An 18,463-nucleotide genomic window follows, 5' to 3' on the forward strand; every position below is an offset into this window, starting at 1 on the left:
TAAGTCCATCTTGGAATGGTTTACTACCACAGCAACATAATGGGAAGATGGAGGAAAAACTGCAATCTGGAAGCTTCACACATGAATTGCAATCAATTTGTAAAGCTTCAAACATGAACTGCGCACATCTCACTGAAGGAGAAGAAGCATTGCACTTTTCTGCGGAGCCATGAAAATCTTGAATCATCTCCGAAACCTAAACAAAGGTATCACAATCAACCACCACATTCTCCGTAATCAATTTCACCCTCTCTTTTTCAACAACCCCAAATTCTTCTCCAATTCTTCATTGCCTCAACAACCCACCACCAGTACTCCGCACGTTCAACAACCTTCGCTTGTTGTAAAGAGTATAGATTTGCCCAATTTGCCCAATTTTTTTTGTTTTTGAAGTGTGTAAATGGAGGGTCTAATGTGAGGAACTTATGGATCGAGCCCGGGCGACCGCCCGGGGTTGCCGGGCTCTGTCTCCACCACTGGTTGTTATCAAACATATATTCATGAAGTATTAAAATGAAAGACTTTTCTAAATGAAGTATCATACACTTCATTTACCTCCTTAACACCAATACTGATGACAATTTCCTCCACGTCATTAAGTGGGACCTTCATTCTTTCTAGATATGAAATACCATCAATGGATGACATTGGAGTTACAACCAAGTCGTCTGTAACCATAATCGTTAATGGCCCTCTTGTAAATCCTCCAGAAACAGGGTTTTTTTATCAACAAAATCAACTACCTTATCAGTGTTTTTGCACGTTAACTCATCCACAAATACCGGTAATATTTGGTTCTTGAGTCCAAAATTTGGAAAAATTTGAGGGTCACTTTCGTTTGCAAGTTTCTGTGACCTTAAACATCTGTCTGGACTCAACTCAGTCATGCTTTTATATAACATATCAATGCTGCTTAAAGAAGACAATCCTTCTAGCATTCGCAACACACCTCTCAAAGGAAAAGTGAGAAAACTGAAAAGGAAGTCCGCAAAATTTTCCTCAGCGATTGCAAATAAAATCTTTCTATTTGATGTCCTTCTCAGTACTTTCACAACAATATGCGTACCATTATCAGAATCAGATGGCAAACCCTTTCCAATCTTAATCTCAGGCTGGAATTTCGGGTCTTAGCGACAAAGGATTTGCTTCTTGTTTAAAACAAAGTCTGTCAGAGGGGTCTTACAGAGCAAGGAAAACTTGAGAAAATCTGCTACCTACACACACAAAAAATCATCTTAAGAACAACAACAATTAAAAGCAACACCAAAGATGAGATATACAAACCGAGAAAACATGCCTCATTCTTGCCGATAAGTAGTATTTTTTTCTCAATATCTGCAATGTCATTGATTCCTCTCTTCTGAAGCAAATATAGACTTGTTCCAAGATCATTTGGAATCACACAAAGATTGTCCTGTATTGTAAAAGTAGCACTTTCCTTTACAAAGCCATTTCCAGATGTCAAATTAACACCCTCTTTCAAAAGCTTTCCACAATGGCATTTTTTATTCCTAAAAATGCTCACACTTCTACACAACAAATTATCACATATGAAAAGCTGTGTGGGTGTGTCGTCGATTTTCAGTTTGATGGGCCTGCAATGATGTTCCAGTGAGTTCCTTGGCTTGAGTAGCATTTCCCTGTAATTATGTGACCATAGATGTTGTTCATCAAGATCTGATACACTTTGATACAGTGAACTCAGGCTGCCAACTCTCACTGCTTCAATATTTGACTCCTTGGCGACGAGTCTTGAAATAGTCCCTAAAGGCAGTGTTAAGAAGCTGAAGAGAGCATCAACAAAATCTTTCCCAGCCTCAGCATACACAACTTTGTTCCTCTTTTTGTCCACCATAACTCTCCAGGTAACTTTTTCAGATGATTCAGGTGCAGTGCAAGCCATAGTAACAAAAAAATCGCAGATCACACAGAAACTAAGCAATTAGCAATACAATTTTGTCAGCTGTTAATGGACGCTTTCTTTCTTCAATGTGTGTTTTAGTAGTTTCTATACGACTTTGGAAAGTGAAATGAAACTATTATTATAAGGGAAATGTTAATTCATATTAATTAAACACTTAAACGAGTACCAATGGATTTGTGGTTATACTTGTAATGGTACATCTTCATTTTTTATGTATAATGAATTAACGATACATCTTCTTGAATATGGTACAAAAACTAGGCGGAATTGATTGCAAAATAGAAAATCTAAAATAGCCGTATAACAATCAAAATATCAAACGGTATGATTTCCCCCTTCAATGTGTATATTAAATTCATTTCGGAGGGAGCACTTTGAAATTTGATTTTATTCTTACTTTGAAATTAGATATAACCAAAAATTTAAATTTTTTTTTTTGGTCAAGTAGCCTAGTGGCTAGAGCTCACACAATTATTATTTTTTTGGTCAAGTAGCCTAGTGGCTAGTGCTCACACAATTAAATTGTGGAGAAGTGGAGTGTCCGGGGTTCGAACCCCGGCCATGCATATAATATGCAATATCCCTACCAACTGAGCTAAGCTCGCGGGGATAACCAAAAATTTAATTTAAAGAAGGGAAATGTTAACTTCTGCTCTACAGCACAAGTTAAATGAAAATAAATATAATTTGAAAATATAATCTTTTTATTACGTCAAGGAATTTAAATAAGATTAAGCATTATTTTTAAGGTCATGTTAACTTAGGGTATTTGTTAAGGATTTAAAAATGAAAATAATTGTCAAGTTTTATGTGGAAAATATTATTTTTCTACATATTTAGTTAAACTTGTGATTTCTACCTATTTTCGGTCGTCTTTGGTTTGCTTTGGTGATTTCGTCGTATTCGCACGACTCTGTTCGTTTTGATTTTCAGTATTTGTGTGATGTGTTTTTTTCGTCTTAATGCAGTGTTTATTTGATTCAGGTTGAAAGGTTAGCGTTGAGAAAATGCATATCCAATCAATGACTTTGGCGTCGTCAACTTTGTAGATCGAAAGACATGAGTATTCTGTAGACTCGAATATAGTCATATTTTTAGGCATAGGTAGTATGTTGTTTTTTGTTATTAATACAGATGTTGTGAGTTTGTTCACAAATTCATCCTTTTTATTTTAAGCGACTTTGAATTTCTTTGTCCAATGAGTCGACCGACGCCAGTGTTATCTCCCCCATAAGGTCCAACGATGATATCATAGTCCGTTTCAACTTGTGGGGAAGCAGAAGTGGTTCCTGGTGATATATCTCAAATGCGGAGAGTCTCATAATTGAGGGAGAGATGTTAATGTGTAAAATGTGAGTTAAAATTTCATATTAAATGCAAAAGTAGCTGTTAAGGAACATATAAGAGATATGACCCATATACCTAATGCCCTAAGGTTTAGTATTAAGATATGATATCAAACTCACCTGTGTGGTTTCTCTTAATGTAATGTGATGATCAAACTCAATGTAGAATCTCCCAAAAGTCAAAGCATTATGATGAACTATTATTTTAGTTTTTGAATGTCATTTGCTTAATTTTTGTATCTTAAAATTTAGTTTGTGGATGTCGTTCTCTTTCATGTGAATTTTTTCATTCAACCTTATGATATCGAATTTATTCACTTTTGGTCTTTGATAATAAGTGACAATGGAAAATTGTAGATGTGTTATGCTGAATTGACAAAATAAATGTTTATTAGACATCTAAAATTATGTGACGTTTTTTTTAATTGCATCTAATTTTTTGGTAAAAGAGGTACCCAAACTTCCAACTTCTTCAACAAACCAATATAATTACCGACAACTCAACTATTTCGTATACCATCACGAAAAAAATACACAATACTTATTTTTTTACTTATCTTCTCTCATGTTCAAATTCCTTTTTCGTATTCGTTTTTTCTTCTAATTTTCTTTCTCTATTATCATGAAAGAAAGGAACACAACCTCCCTCCATAAAACCATCAGCAAAAAATATTTTTAAATTTATTTGACTCTGTCACTTAATTACGAACACAGAGAGTTATGCAGTTGATTAGGAGATGTTAATGTGTTAAGTGTGAGTTACAATTTTATATTGATGAAAGAGTAGATTTTCAAATTTTATATTGATGAAAGAGTAGAATTTCAGATAATACCTAAAAGATAATAAGTTTAAATTTCTTCATTGTTATAAATTTTCAAATTTTCCAAAAAAAAATTGCAAATTGACACCTCAGATTTTCCAAAAAAACTTGCAAATTGACACCATAATGGCTTGGCTTGGCTTAGAACCTTCTTTTTTGATTTACTGGTGATTGGCAGCAATATTGATGAAATGAAGAAATTCAAGATGCTTATGATGAAAGAGTTTTTAGATGATTGACTTAGGTAATATATCATACTTCATAGGAATATAATTCATTAAAACTTATAATTCTGTATTATAAGAAATATGCAAAAGAAGTCATGGAAAGTTCGATATGGTTGATTGTAGTCATGTGGCTACACTAATTGAATCAAACTTTAAGCTTGAGAAGAACACTGATGAAAAGCAAACTGATTCATGTATATATGCAATAGCAATCCTGACATAAGTTTTATAGTAGCTTAATTAGCAGATTCATGGATGTTCCTAGAAAATGTCACATGGGTCCCTCAGAACAAGAAGATGAAGTCATCACATGATTCTTTGATGCAGACTGGTGTGGCGATAAGGTTTAAATTGTATGAAGCTCAAATTTCTTGGTGCTTAAGGAACCAACTAGTAGTAAAATCATTCTCATGTGAAGCAGAATACATATCTGGTTCATATGCAGATTTTCAAGCTATTTGGATCGAATCAGTGCTAAAGGAGTTGAAGATTCAAATGAAGAATCCAATCACACTGCAGATTGATGATAAATCTGCTATAAATTTGGGCAAAAGTCCTATTCTACATGGCAAGAGTTACATTGAAGCTCGGTTTTCACTTCTAAAGGGAGCGAGTAATATTAAACAATGGAAGGCTAGAAGTGAAACATTTTCTAAGTGAATCTTATAGATTGCAGACATACTAACTAAGGATTTGAAGATAGACATGTTCTTAAACCTTGGAAGAAACTTGAAATCAGTCAATTGATTGATGAATAGTAGTTGAATTAAAGGAGCATGCAATGGAATAATTCAACAACAAAGCATTTCTTTGTTACAAATAGTTTTTTTTTTAGTTACAAATAGTTAGTTAGAGAAGTTGGTGGTTAGTAACAAACAAGTTTGTTAGTATTAGTTAGTTTACCTGTGATTCAAATCACTCTCAATTCATTACCAATAGAATTGCAATTTACTCTCTCCCTCTCAATTTCTCAATTCAATCCTTTCATTTTAGTTCTTTAGAGTGCAAGAAACACATCTTGCGCTGACAAAAAATAAAGGTCGAATACCACTTTTGGTCCTTTTAGTTTCACAAAATTCCCAAGTTAGTCCTTTAAGTTTCAAAAGTTTCAAATTGGTCCTTTTAGTTTGTAAATCATTTCAAAGTTACCGTTGCCGTCAGTCTCTGTTAAACAGATGCCAAGCAAACCAAGCAACACATCTGCTTTATTCAAGGGACAATCAACTGCTTCAATCTCAAAAAGACAAAAGATGCAAACTAGGAAGAATACATCTCAGAATGATATTCTAATCAAATTTCATTAACTTGATTATCTCATATTACAAAAAGAACACCACACATATCAGTCGCACAACACATTCCATCTATATATGGATTGCTAATCTAGACACATTACATTAACTAAACACATAACACATTCCATCATATGTATATCATCACTTTAAATTGTTGGCAATCAAGCATATTGTGGTGATGAAACATATCATAGCTAAGAACAAACAAATAACAATAACCACCATCAACATAGATTTGGTTGATTTTTCATTGCTCTTAATCTTGGTTAACTTCCTTGTAAGTGACGTTATTTCTGTATCCTTCTTGCAACATTCAACACATTGTGTACCAACAATCTGGCCTTGGTCTTGACCTTCAACTTTTGTTGATTTTTTGTTGTCTGAAGGACAACTAAAGAAGCCACATCCAGCAGTATCATCATTAGGCTGAACACAGATGTAATAAACAAGTTATTAGTTAGAATGGGAGAATGAGGGATGGAAGTTTAATAGATCCATGGTCACCCATGGCTTCCCTCTCATTCAGTAACAACTGATTCAATATCTGGTAGAACGACATTTTACAAAAGTAAAGTAATTTAAATTGCATCGACTTTTGTCAAGTGCTTTTCTATTGATCGATAATATCTTTAGCCTTGTCACATAAATAACAATAATTATATAACTGAGGTGGCAAAATCTATATGATAAAAATACATGAATTTGGTAAAAAGGAAAACAACACGAAACACTAATAAGACATGACAATAGAGGAACAAACTCCCCTTAGTCTTTCTCAAGAAGTAAATCATGACAGAATACAAAATAAACTGTGATCATTCAAATCACTTAAACAAAACCACATATTTCAAACACAAAAATAGAAACATGGTTATAACAAGCTTCATTTTTCTACCTTTTGCATCTTTAGGGGGCTAGCATTAGATGACAAATTAGCCTGAACAGATCTACTTCCTGCCATGAACATGCACATATAATAAAGGAGTAGTTAGTACTTATTCAAAATTATTTATGACTCTTACTCTCTTTCCTTCGCACCTTTCGTTCAATCTTTCTTCCTTTACTTCTCTTCTTTTTCTATGTTCATTTTTAATTACTCAATTTTCTCAACATTAACTGTCATTACTCCTCATTACCCTAAGATCATATGAACATCCCCATATATGGGTACCATTCATTGCATTTCCATGGAAAATTAGTACTACACATAACAAGTCGGTTACTACCGAACACATAAGAGGTGGTTACTAGTAAATGCTCAATTAAAAAAAGTTCATGCGACATGTTCGACGTGACTATTTTTGATGATATTTCTCGATGAACTTCAATATCGTTTTTGTTATAATTATTATGTAGGATGAGGTTTTGTTTGGTTTAATACTATACTAACCAATGAACTGGTTGAGGCCGTTTGTCAAAGCAAATTTTGAGGTCAATGAAGCTCTGAGTATGCTGAGACCCTGCAACCACAAGAAATCAAATATGGTGAGTTGTTATGAATCTAATTCAAGAAATATTAAAACGAAAGACTAACACAGTCCCTTTTACCTCCTTCTGGCCAATATTAACGACCATTTCCTCCACATCATTAAGTGGGACGTTCATTCTTTCAAGATATGAAATACCATCAATGGATGGCATTGGAGTCACAACCAACTGGTCTGTCACCATAAACGTTAATGGTGCTCTAGCATATCCTCCAGAAATAGGGGATTTAGGATCAACAAATTTAACTGACATATTTCTTACCTTATAATCGTTACAAGGTATCGGTAATATCTGGTTCGTGAGTTCAAATTGAGCAGAAATCTTTGGAATGGTAAGCATGTCTTTGAAATGCTGTGACCTCAAACACTTGTCTGAACTCAATTCAGTCACACTCTTATATAAATTGTCAATGCAGCTTACAAAAGAGATTCCTTTGAGAATATGCAACACTGCTCCTAAGGGGAAAGTGAGGAAACTAAAAACGAAATCAGCAAAATCATCATCTGCTTCAACAAACAAAATCTGTTCATTTGATTTTCTTCTCAGTACTTTCACAACCATTTCATCAGATTCTTCCTTTTCTTTACCAATATTAACCTCCAATTGGTTACTTAGAACTAAATTTTCAACAAATTGTTCCTTTTTAAATATAAAGTCGGACAAAGGAGTTTTTGAGACCAAAGACAATTTGAGTAGATCAACTACCTATTCAAACCACATATTGAAGAATTAGTTAGAGAAACAACATCAACAACAACAACAACTACAATAATAATAATAATTATTATTATAATCAACAACAAATATGTCAGACAAACACATAATAAGAAAACATACCTCTTTCTTGGTAATGTTGATATTAACGGTTTGTTTATCAATAGCATCAATGTCATTGACTCCAAGCTTCTGAAGGAGATTTAAACTTGTCGTAACAACATTTGGCATAACATAAAGATCATCAGATACAATAAACGTCGACGTTTCATTAACAAAACCGATTTCCTTACTCAAAATCATGAATTTTTCTCGGAAAGAAGATGCCCTGCGCGTGAATACCACGCTCTCGCCATAAAAAAAAAAAACGGTGTCACGCTTTAAAATTCCAATATTTTACATTATATGCAAAATATTTATTATTTATTATTGTTCTGATCTTTTGCATAAATTTTGGAATTTTTGACACATTGAATATTTTATTTGGGGATAAACTTAAGATTCCTCTTGCACCCAAAATATTTTTAAGAAGATTTGATTTATTCTATACCCTTAAAGTTTGGGATTTAAATTACTTTTGAATTCTCTAAATATTTGATACAAATTGATATGAGTATCATATACTCTTTTAAGTCATATATTCATTAGATTTGAGTCTATAATATCCTATGAGAAAATATTCTTTTATGGTAATAACACTTATGTGAATTAGTTTTAAAGTGTTATGATTGTGAAAATTCTTAGACTCGGACTTATATTCTTGCATCAAATATTCTATATTAATATATATTTTGAGATTTGTTGATACCCTCAAAATTATTTGTCTTGTCAAGAATAACTTGACTATTATACTATATATATTCTTGATTTGTGGGTTTCAAAATTTTGTCAAATCTTGAAAGGATCGTATCAATTAAACTGAGAATATTTCTTTCAAAAACATATATTCTCAATATTTGAGCTTAAACTATTTTGAAAATCCTTTCTTATATTAGTAACACTAACTATCTAATCAATTAAAATGTTACTATTGTGAATATATAGAAGGCTCAATTTTATTAATTTTTAATGCCAAATATAATTAATTTAAATTTTACGATTTTAAATATTCTTGGCATTTTAAATATTCTAATATGAGATATTCTTTAATTCATATTGTCTTAGCATAAAGATCCAAAGTTTATTATTTGATCATTCTTTTTGCGACATATTTAAACTTAGATACTTGTCACAAATTGTTTTGAAGGGTCCTAATAATATTTTGTTTTCAAAATGAGTATAGTGAGTTGTATATATATGTCATTTATATTAATTGAATCTAAAATTGGCATATTTCTCTTTAATATACATTATGCTTTCTACTATGCTCTCTATTCTAGTCCCGTAGTTTATTACTCTAAATTGTGTGACAAACACCATCAACTATCTAATTATGTGTCTTGTCGCAATTAAATATTTGGATCACAATGATATTAAACTATATATTTTATATATAGTGAATAATGCATTGTTGCATTTTTTTTATGCTAAAATTCTAATTATGAATTAAAATTTGTACGTCTCTTTGTTGTTTATCCGTCAACTATTATCAAAACAACTTATTAAGAATTGAGGCAATTTTGAAAATATTTATCATCCTTACATCTGAATTCTTATATAAATTATATTGGTTTATAATTAGAGTCTCACATATGTTTATTTACAATTGCTTATTCTCTATTGATGAATATTTTGAGATGACTATATTATAAGATATTCTCTTTAAGTCATCAAAGGTCATTGGCTCTAAGTATAAGGATGAATGTCACACTTTGTGAGGTAAGTTGTTATTTAATTATTTTATCCTCTTGTGACTTATTGCTTATTATTGCACATATGAAGAAATTTAGTTCTTCTTCTCTTTTGTTGTGCAATTATGATATCCTATATAGAAGTGAAATCCTTTTTCCAGAATATTCTAAACAGAACTCTGTTGTTATATACTATTTTCTTACTATAATACTCCATTTTGTATTTATGTTCTTTCAAATTTATAGTGGGAGTATTGAAAATTTTATTCTAAGAGTTCTATTCTGGATAAATTAGAAAACTATTTGAAACACTTGTATTCCAAATAATAACTTTTGTTATTATACTACTTCATATAAAAGAAATTATAAAGTCATATTTATGATGTGCTAATTTAAAATATTATTAAGCACATTTTTCTATCATTTGAATATGACCGAAGTTGAGTACATTAAGTACAATTGTTTATGCATGATATTAATTGTATCATATTCTCTTAAGCATAAAAATTATTTATTTGTATAATTGTAATCTCACCTATCGGGGGTACAATTATGCGAATTTTTTTAAATAGATTAGCATTATATTGATAAAAGTCATACCCTATCGGTGTGTTGTTATTAATATAATTGTTATTATTCAATGTACCTAAAATGTTTATACTTATGTCAATTATAATTAGAATACTCTATCAATGTTTAAATTTTGAGACATAAGAATTGTACATTGTGATGATATAGTTCTTACTTATTATTATCTTTAAGGTCCTCGAATGAGATTACAATAAGTAAGTTATTATATTAAAAGACATGTAGAAAATTGTATAAATTTTGCAATCCAATATTATTATATTTTGAATTAAATTTCTACCTAAATGTGATTTTATATATATATATATATATATATATATATATATATATATAAATATTTTGGATTGCTATTATCCTTTGTTATGTGAGTGACGAACATACCCTATCGGTGTGACGTTACTTAACATATCATTTTGTGATAGAGAAATAGTTGAATATTTTATTTAAAATATTTTCAAACTTTTAATTCAACTATCATGATTAGTTCTCTATCAAGTGAGAGAATCATTGCTATGTATTGTGTAACGTGATGGACATACCCTATCGGTATAACATTACTTAACATAATCATACTTTTGTGGGTAAGATAGTTTAACTATCATTCTCCATCAAGTGGAGAAAATATCATTCTTCAACAAGTGAGAAAAATTCTACATGTCAACTAACTATATCTCAAAAACAAATATATTTATTTGTTTCATAACTTTAGATATGAAATTATTGTAGAGACTTATATTGAGGATATTAATTATGCTATTGCTATTCTTTACTACTTATGGAAGCTTATGACTATTTTATCTTATATCCTCAGTAATAATAAAATATAAGTCTTATGTATTTCCGCTGCGTGTAACCTGATATTTTTTCAAATGTGTTGAAGAATAATTGTAGCATTTGAGTTTTGAGTGAGTTATTAAAATTGTGAATAGAGTCTCATATCCTATTTTATAATAATAGAGACTTATCTCACTCATATGATGATAAACCTTTTATATAACCATCATACTATGTCATATAAAGGTTACTATATTTATAAAATTCTTTGGAATTTTAATTGTGAAAAAGGAGATTTTGTGTTATAAATTTCTTAAATGAAAATTACATTCTCCTTAATTCTAAATGCAGAATATGTGGTTAACTACGAAACCCAATTCTTGATGATATCTGCCATTGATATCTGCCATTGTTAATAATTCTGCTATGCTTATGTGCAAAATATGTGGTTGAGTTCATGAAACTCTGTTAGTTAAAATTATATAACCACTTATGTTAATAATTTTGCAATATCAATTAAGTATCCCACTGTTGAATATTACATTATTATAATATTTTTTATATCAGTGATCACTAATGAGAATCCCACTTACTCTTGTTTATATATATACATATATGTGGGATCAGTGGGAGTGTGTACACAACATTATATATTATGAGCTCAAATGAGAAATCTCACTCTTGTTTATATATATGTGAGATCAAGAGAAATGTGTACACAATATTATTCTCGTTATCGCCATATACTCTTGTGGATACTATAAAATATGGCATAGCTTATGAGACTTTAAACTTTAGTCTCATTCTATTATATTGAGATATATATTAAAATTCTATCAATCTCAATGAGCATCATAATTGGATGCTTAAGTCAATTTTGTTGGAATATGCACAATAACTTCTTGGCATGCAAATATACATTGTGCTTCTGTTTTACCAACATTCCACATTTTTTGAGGTCATAAATAGTAAGTACAATGTATAATATCAATACTCCTATCGAGTATGATATTGTTTTCTTGTGGTACTTATAATTTGAGATAATCATAAATGTTCTTTTGTTAATGACATTCTAGTGGCCACATTAATCCACATCTTTTTCTTTAAACTAAGTGTCTATGTTAATCCAATTTGGGGATTATTGAATTTCCTATTTTGCTTTTATGGATTTTCATAGCCACATTTTTTGTAAAACTTGGATTAATTGAATGTCGTTGAACATTTATTGATTTTGACTATATGTAATTACACTCTTAATAGGCTATCCCTATAAGTAATTACTATTCGTGTACCTAGGTGGATATAGGACTTCTGTAATATTGAAAACTCATTGGCAGAACCACTAACCACAAACTTATATATATGAGTATTGTAACTCATAATGATTTGATCAAGTCTATGTTATTTTGGATTAGTGGGAGTTTGTTATAGCATTTATTAAAATGCTTAGGCCATTCTTTAATGACACATTCTTTTTTAATTCAAATGTGTCACTATAAATTCATCATTTGTTAGAAAAGTGAGTCTCTAATATGTATGATTTGTTTTCCCTATCGGATTCAATTTCTACAGCATTAAAGCTTACATCTATTTTGAATGATTAGTGCTTTGACCATAAATAAAAGTTTTAAAATGAATTTTATATTCTTTAGTGATTGAGTATTGTCATCCAAGTGGGAGACTGTTGGATTAATTAATTAATTAATGGCTAATGTTAACTTGTGCCCTCAAGGCACAAGTTAAGAAGTAAAAGTAGAAATGTTTTGTTGTAATTAATGCATTTGAATTTAACTTTTTAACTTTTAACTAATTGAATGCACAAAATTTAAGAAATAATTTCTACATTTGGGTTGCTTAACATGTGCCCCAAGGGCACAAGTTAATATGACCCTTAATTAATTAATCAATTATGGATTGACAATCACCAATTATTATAAGTTAATCTTATAATATAAATTATGGTCTATTGTGTTAAGCACTAATTAGTTGATGAATATGTGTGATTGGGCTATTGTTTCTAAATGGACCGTGATGGGTTGGACCATTTAGCTAAGCCCAGTGAGAGGACCCTGCCCTCAGCCGTTTAGCTATTTAAACGTCATCCCATCAGACGGTTAATTATTCTGAGTGTCATGGTGAAAACCTAGAGCTAGACGGAATAAGGGTAGTTACCCCTCTCATAGTTGTCGGCGTTCTCTACGGTTATCCTTCATCAACCTAATTCAAAGGTACACAGTTCTTCTTCCTTTTTATTATTGATAATATGCTATAACTTGTATCTATTGATATATGGCTAAACACTAAAACTCTCATCATGTACTTGTAAACGAAGATTAGTAGCTTATGTAAACTAAGTTTACATATACCTACTTGAACAGTTAACCTCAACAATATAAATTAATGTTAACGCCAACATCAAATAATTGTTGTTCTACAGTGCGAAACATATCAAATATAAATCTTCCATCAAATTACTTACTTATATGCAATCGAGTATGGTGAATTTCAATTATGTGAAGCTGGGTGTGGTTCGCATTGTTTGTGGATTGGTGGGTCGCTTTGAGAATCAATGTACGAATCGCATTGATCTTTAGAATGATGATTGTACACGTGATTGGGGTGCAAAGTTGAGAGCAGAGGCCGGGTGGCATAAAAACATCACAGACACAGTGGCTTTGGGAGCAAGGCTCGTTTGGAGGGAATGATGGAGTTGCCGACGAGACTCAGGAACCGTTGCAAAATCACATTGTGCATGCAAGAGGTGGGACCCAAAATAAGTGAGAAATAATGACGGGTTGATAAGTGTCAAATTTCGATAGTTTTACCTATTTATTCAAAGCACTTATTAACATGTTTTGCATGTAATCTCGGGAAAAACTTATGTCTCGGTGATTTTCAAAGATCAAGCTATTCATCAGCGTTGACTCACAAATCTTTAATTTTTTTTTAAGGGATAATGGGGGAAAAGTTCGAAAAAACCCACATTTTAAAGATGTTTAAGGTTCGGGGTTGGTTACGTGAAGGGAATGTGTTGGCACCCTAAACGTCTATAGTATTCTATACGAACCCCTTGCTTTTATTTATTTTTGACTAAATTGTTTTATTTGCTTAAAAAGATTAATGTGGTGAGTAAAAAGAAAGAAAATGTTTTTTATTATTTTTTGATTTGGAAAGACAAATGTTTTTTGCCTACGTACCCGCGAGGGATCAAAACCACGTAGTTCGGGGTAAAAAAAAACCGAGTGATTTGTTTGATGTTTATTAATTATTTTTTAAAAGGTTTTAAAAATGAAAGCCAAATGGAAAAGAGAAAAATTTGTTTGGTGTTTTTTAGTTTTAGAAAAAAAGTTTAAATATGATTAAATGCATTAAAGTTTTCATTAAAGAAAAGTAAATGAAAAAGTCTCCTGATAAGAATCAAGGTTTTTTTTTGTTCTCGTGAGTTTAGCTCAGTTGGTATGGACAATGCATAATATATGCAAGGTCTGGCGTTCGAACCCCGGCCACCACCAAAAAAAATTCCAGGGTTCGAACCCCGACCACCACCAAAAAAAAAATCAAGTTTTTTTTTTTAAGAAAAGGACCTCTTTTTGGATTTTTTTTTTAATATTTGAATGTTTTTGATTTTTTTTCTTTTTAACCTAAAATTAAAATAACGACGATGGAAAGAGCGAGAGTTCCGCAGTGACACCGGGTCAAAGTGGATCCCTTTCCATTGGATAATAAACTAAACCTAATTTTTTTACATTTTTAATATAAAAGATGAATAAATAAATAAATAAAAGACAATGCTTATTTTGTCAAAAAAAAAAAAAGACAATGCTTATTTTTCTTTATATTAACAATTACCTAAATAAATTCTAATTGCAAATGACAAAAATTAAAATGCTAGATGATAATAATAAAATGAAATAAAAAGTGGACCAAAAATGAACCAAAAAATGAGGTATTTTAAAATACCTCTCAGGGACAATAAACCGAATAGGGACTATGGTCTTAAGACCACTCTTAAAATCCGACGGGACTGAAAAAGAAAGAAATAGCTCGTCAACACAAGCTAAAGGAGGGAGAAGAGAGAAAAGTTCTTTGACAACTCAAGAGAACTTTTTATGTGTCTATAAGTGAGGAATGAGACCTCTCAGGAGATTGATAAAAATGGAAAACAGGTTTAATGGATTTTGATGGGGATTGAATGTGATTTGAATGATTTTTGAAATGGGGAAGTTGACAATGTGACTTGCTACGAATGGTGGCGTGGCTGAGAAATTTTTTTGGACCCATGACACATCTTTTAATTTTTTAAGACTTATTAAAAAAGACTAACTAAAATAAAATAAAAAGACTTAAAATAAAAATAAAATAAAAGGTAAAAATAAAATAAATAAAAACTAAAAAAAATAACATAAAAAAATAAAATAAATAAAAGGTGTGCCCGAAAACGAACAAAAAATGAGGTATTTTAAAATACCTCTCTGCCGAAATTTTTTCTGAAAAGACAGAGAATATTCTGGGCCACAAGACGTGTAAAAGTGGGATCTTAGGTCAAAAATTGAGGTATGACAACTTCAATTTCACATAAATACTTAGTTTTATACCATCTAAGTTGTTTTTACCTAATTCCCTTCAATTATGTATGATTTTGAGCTTAATGACCAAGAAACGATAAAGAGCAAGGATTCTGATCCAAATCAGTTTCGATGGGCAAGCTGAGCAAGCTCATGGCGAGGGATTCAATAGAGTTTAGGAGAAAACGAAAGAGTAGGTTTGCTAGGTGACGGTTAATTTAGCAAGTGTACTAAACTAGCGTCAAGTAGTAAAATTTAAAAAGTTTGTATCCAAAGGGAATGTGAAATTCCTACTTAACTACTACAATTATGATTTGGATGTGTAACTTGGAGGGTTTCACTTGGCAATGATTGATTTATACTGACAAAGTAAAAAACTATTAAAAAGTGATTAGGTCATGTTTGATTTCGATCTCTTTCGCTACTTGGTAACTGGGTCCGGAGTCTACAATTCATTTACTTAGTTTTATGGTGTTCTAAAAAAAATAGCTAAGCCCAATGTGTTGGTACTTAACCCGCTTCTTTGGTCATAACCCCCTAATGTCTTAGGTGAGTAAATATCCATTGAGGGTTTGATTTCACTCTTAAACTATTGTCATTAACCCTAGCTTTGATTACAGATTGAATGGTCAAGATTAGGTCAAACACCAAATCTAGGGTTAATAGTCAATGAAACCTTTATAGTTTTATGAATATTCTTAAACACGTAAAAAAACATTAACAACAAAAGTTTGCCAAATAAAACAAAGCTAATCAATTGTATTCAAAGGTAATTGAACAGATACATGGTTTAAGTAGCTACAAAGAAGGTTATCTACATGATATAACCTAGGAAACTAGTTACTCATGATAACTAAACAAAAATAAATGAATACGTAAAGAAGTGCATGAATAAGGGATCATTGTATGATGAATCTTGGTCTTTAGGATGTTTCTCATCGCTCCTAGTCATCGCAAATTTCACAATGTTCTAATCGCCAGATAGTGATTTTCCAATGAGGCATGGCTTTTATATTTATAGGCGAGTGTTTCTATACATTCTTGAACTCTCTCTAGGTGATGCGCTAATCATGCAACTCAATAGGTGTTTTGAGTCTTTTGATTGATAAATCATGAAATTTGGAAAATCAATACACCACATGGAGAATCATCCCAAGTTCCACGGCATTTCAAGACAGAAGAACGCTAAAAAAAAAGGACAAGAATCTTTTGAATTCCCCCCAGGGACTGTCCAATGCGCACTTGCACATGACAAAAGCACCCATGCACTTTTCAGAGCCTCAATGGTTGTCAATTGCACCCATGCTCTTAGGTTTATGCGCCTTGCACTTTTGCTGCAGGAAAAATACATTAGTTGCTTGTTTTTCAAGCTGGATTGGAGAAATAAGCCCATAAATCACATTAGTTGCTTTTTTTAACATTATAACGCTCTTCAAAAAACGGTTGACCTGATCTCTAGGTTAAGGTAGAGGACTGACTATCTTGTCTTTGCTTAAACAATAACAATAGAAAATTACTTATTTCTTTTAATCTAATATTTTAATTTAAGTATGATGTTAGAGTTATGATTCATCTCTAGGGGAAGTCAAAAGTATAACCATTATCTGGGCAAAAATACTAGATCTTTCAACAGATTCATCATGGGGTCATATCATAACTATCTTTTATCAATGGTAGATTATAATAATAACCAAAGTTCACTCCAACAAAGAATATAGAGAGGATTCAGGGAAACTCTAATCGGTGCTACTCATCTAAATCAACAAAAACTAATATAACACTATGTAAGACAATTAAAAATATGTAACGCATATTCTCTTATATTGTTTTCAATATAATAAATTATGTTATTTGATTAGTTGAACGACAACATCTTCGGAGACGATAACTCATCACTTTATTACTTGTTAATTTGTCCATCATATACCCCCAAAAAATCACTTGATAATTCTTGTAAAAAATATAGCACGGCCACAAAGTTGTTTGATTTGGGTGATTTGACATGGTTCAGGCTTTGTATGCTTAATTACTCTTCCATGCTCATCCATTGACAACGCTAGTGTTGATCAACAACGCCTTTCATGTTTTGGTTCATTTGTACCTTTGTGGAACATTGGTGTCTGAATCGTCTTCCGAATTGGCTTGTCAAGCTTCCAACTCCTTGACTTGGTTCATTGTTAGCCCTAGTTTCAAGAAAATAAACTAATAGAATAGTACACTTTTCGTTCACTATTATAAGCAAAAATAACATTTTAGATACATTCATTAAATGATATTAGAATATGTCTAGATTCATTGTATGTTTGACTTGTAAATATTCATTAGCAATTCATTAGCAATTGATTAGTCATGAATTATATTAATTAGCAATCAAATAGTTTCTAAAATAGAATCAGCAATGGTTGTATATTATTCACAATTGATATCAATGAAAGACACAGAATCATATTCTTACATGGTATCACCTCTTCCGATCCAAACCTAACCCTTCTCTTCTCACTGTCGCCGTTTCCTCTTCTGCTTTACCATGTCAGCAGATTCATCAGTCACTCAATCTGTCCCTCCTCCAACGGCGGCTCCAAAACTTCACTCCGCTTTCGCCATCAATAATGTCTAAACCATCATCCCTATAACGTTGGAAAATGACACTAACCTCTACCTCTCATGGTCTGCTCTCTTCAAGGTGCAAGCACGCGTTCACAACGTGCTTGATCACATCATCCCGCCGTCGGATGAACAGGCCATCAAAGCATCGGCTGACCTTAAGGCTACTGATTCTGATCTGTGGAATCACCTCGATGCTGTCGTGTTGCAATGGATGTATGCAACAGTCACAACAGATATTCTTCAATCCATCCTTGTTGTTGATGATTCCGCTGAAGCATGCTGGAACCGCATCGCCGCAATGTTTAATGACAACAAACATTCCCG

At 31.7% G+C, this 18,463-nt stretch overlaps 1 protein-coding gene and 1 pseudogene across 1 annotated transcript; both read right to left on the reverse strand.

The window, feature by feature from the left end:
- Nucleotides 1-498: 498 nt before the first annotated feature.
- LOC146907813 (uncharacterized) lies at nucleotides 499-1,903 on the reverse strand (annotated as a pseudogene).
- Nucleotides 1,904-5,591: 3,688 nt separating this feature from the next.
- LOC146907814 (uncharacterized) lies at nucleotides 5,592-8,126 on the reverse strand. The gene is made up of 5 exons (XM_085726203.1): nucleotides 7,939-8,126; nucleotides 7,162-7,806; nucleotides 7,004-7,073; nucleotides 6,509-6,567; nucleotides 5,592-6,039 (listed from the first exon to the last, which is right to left on the reverse strand). Exons 1-5 carry the CDS (start codon nucleotides 8,116-8,118, stop codon nucleotides 5,755-5,757), a joined length of 1,239 nt encoding a protein of 412 aa, XP_085582329.1. The 5' UTR covers nucleotides 8,119-8,126; the 3' UTR covers nucleotides 5,592-5,754.
- Between the last annotated feature and the right edge of the window lie 10,337 nt (nucleotides 8,127-18,463).

Source organism: Medicago sativa, chromosome 7, assembly GCF_051527215.1.
Source record: "Medicago sativa cultivar Bolivia chromosome 7, Bolivia_mono, whole genome shotgun sequence".
In the NCBI taxonomy this organism is placed as follows: domain Eukaryota; kingdom Viridiplantae; phylum Streptophyta; class Magnoliopsida; order Fabales; family Fabaceae; genus Medicago; species Medicago sativa.

What these genes read in the sequence shown, in the direction of transcription:
- LOC146907814 (XM_085726203.1), bottom strand. Translation starts at nt 8,118, where the DNA reads ATGATTTTGAGTAAGGAAATCGGTTTTGTTAATGAAACGTCGACGTTT. An exon ending in TTAATATTGGCCAGAAGGAG is followed by an intron (nt 7,074 to 7,161) that starts GTAAAAGGGACT and finishes TTGTGGTTGCAG; the next exon opens with GGTCTCAGCATACTCAGAGC. An exon ending in CGGCCTCAACCAGTTCATTG is followed by an intron (nt 6,568 to 7,003) that starts GTTAGTATAGTA and finishes TGTTCATGGCAG; the next exon opens with GAAGTAGATCTGTTCAGGCT.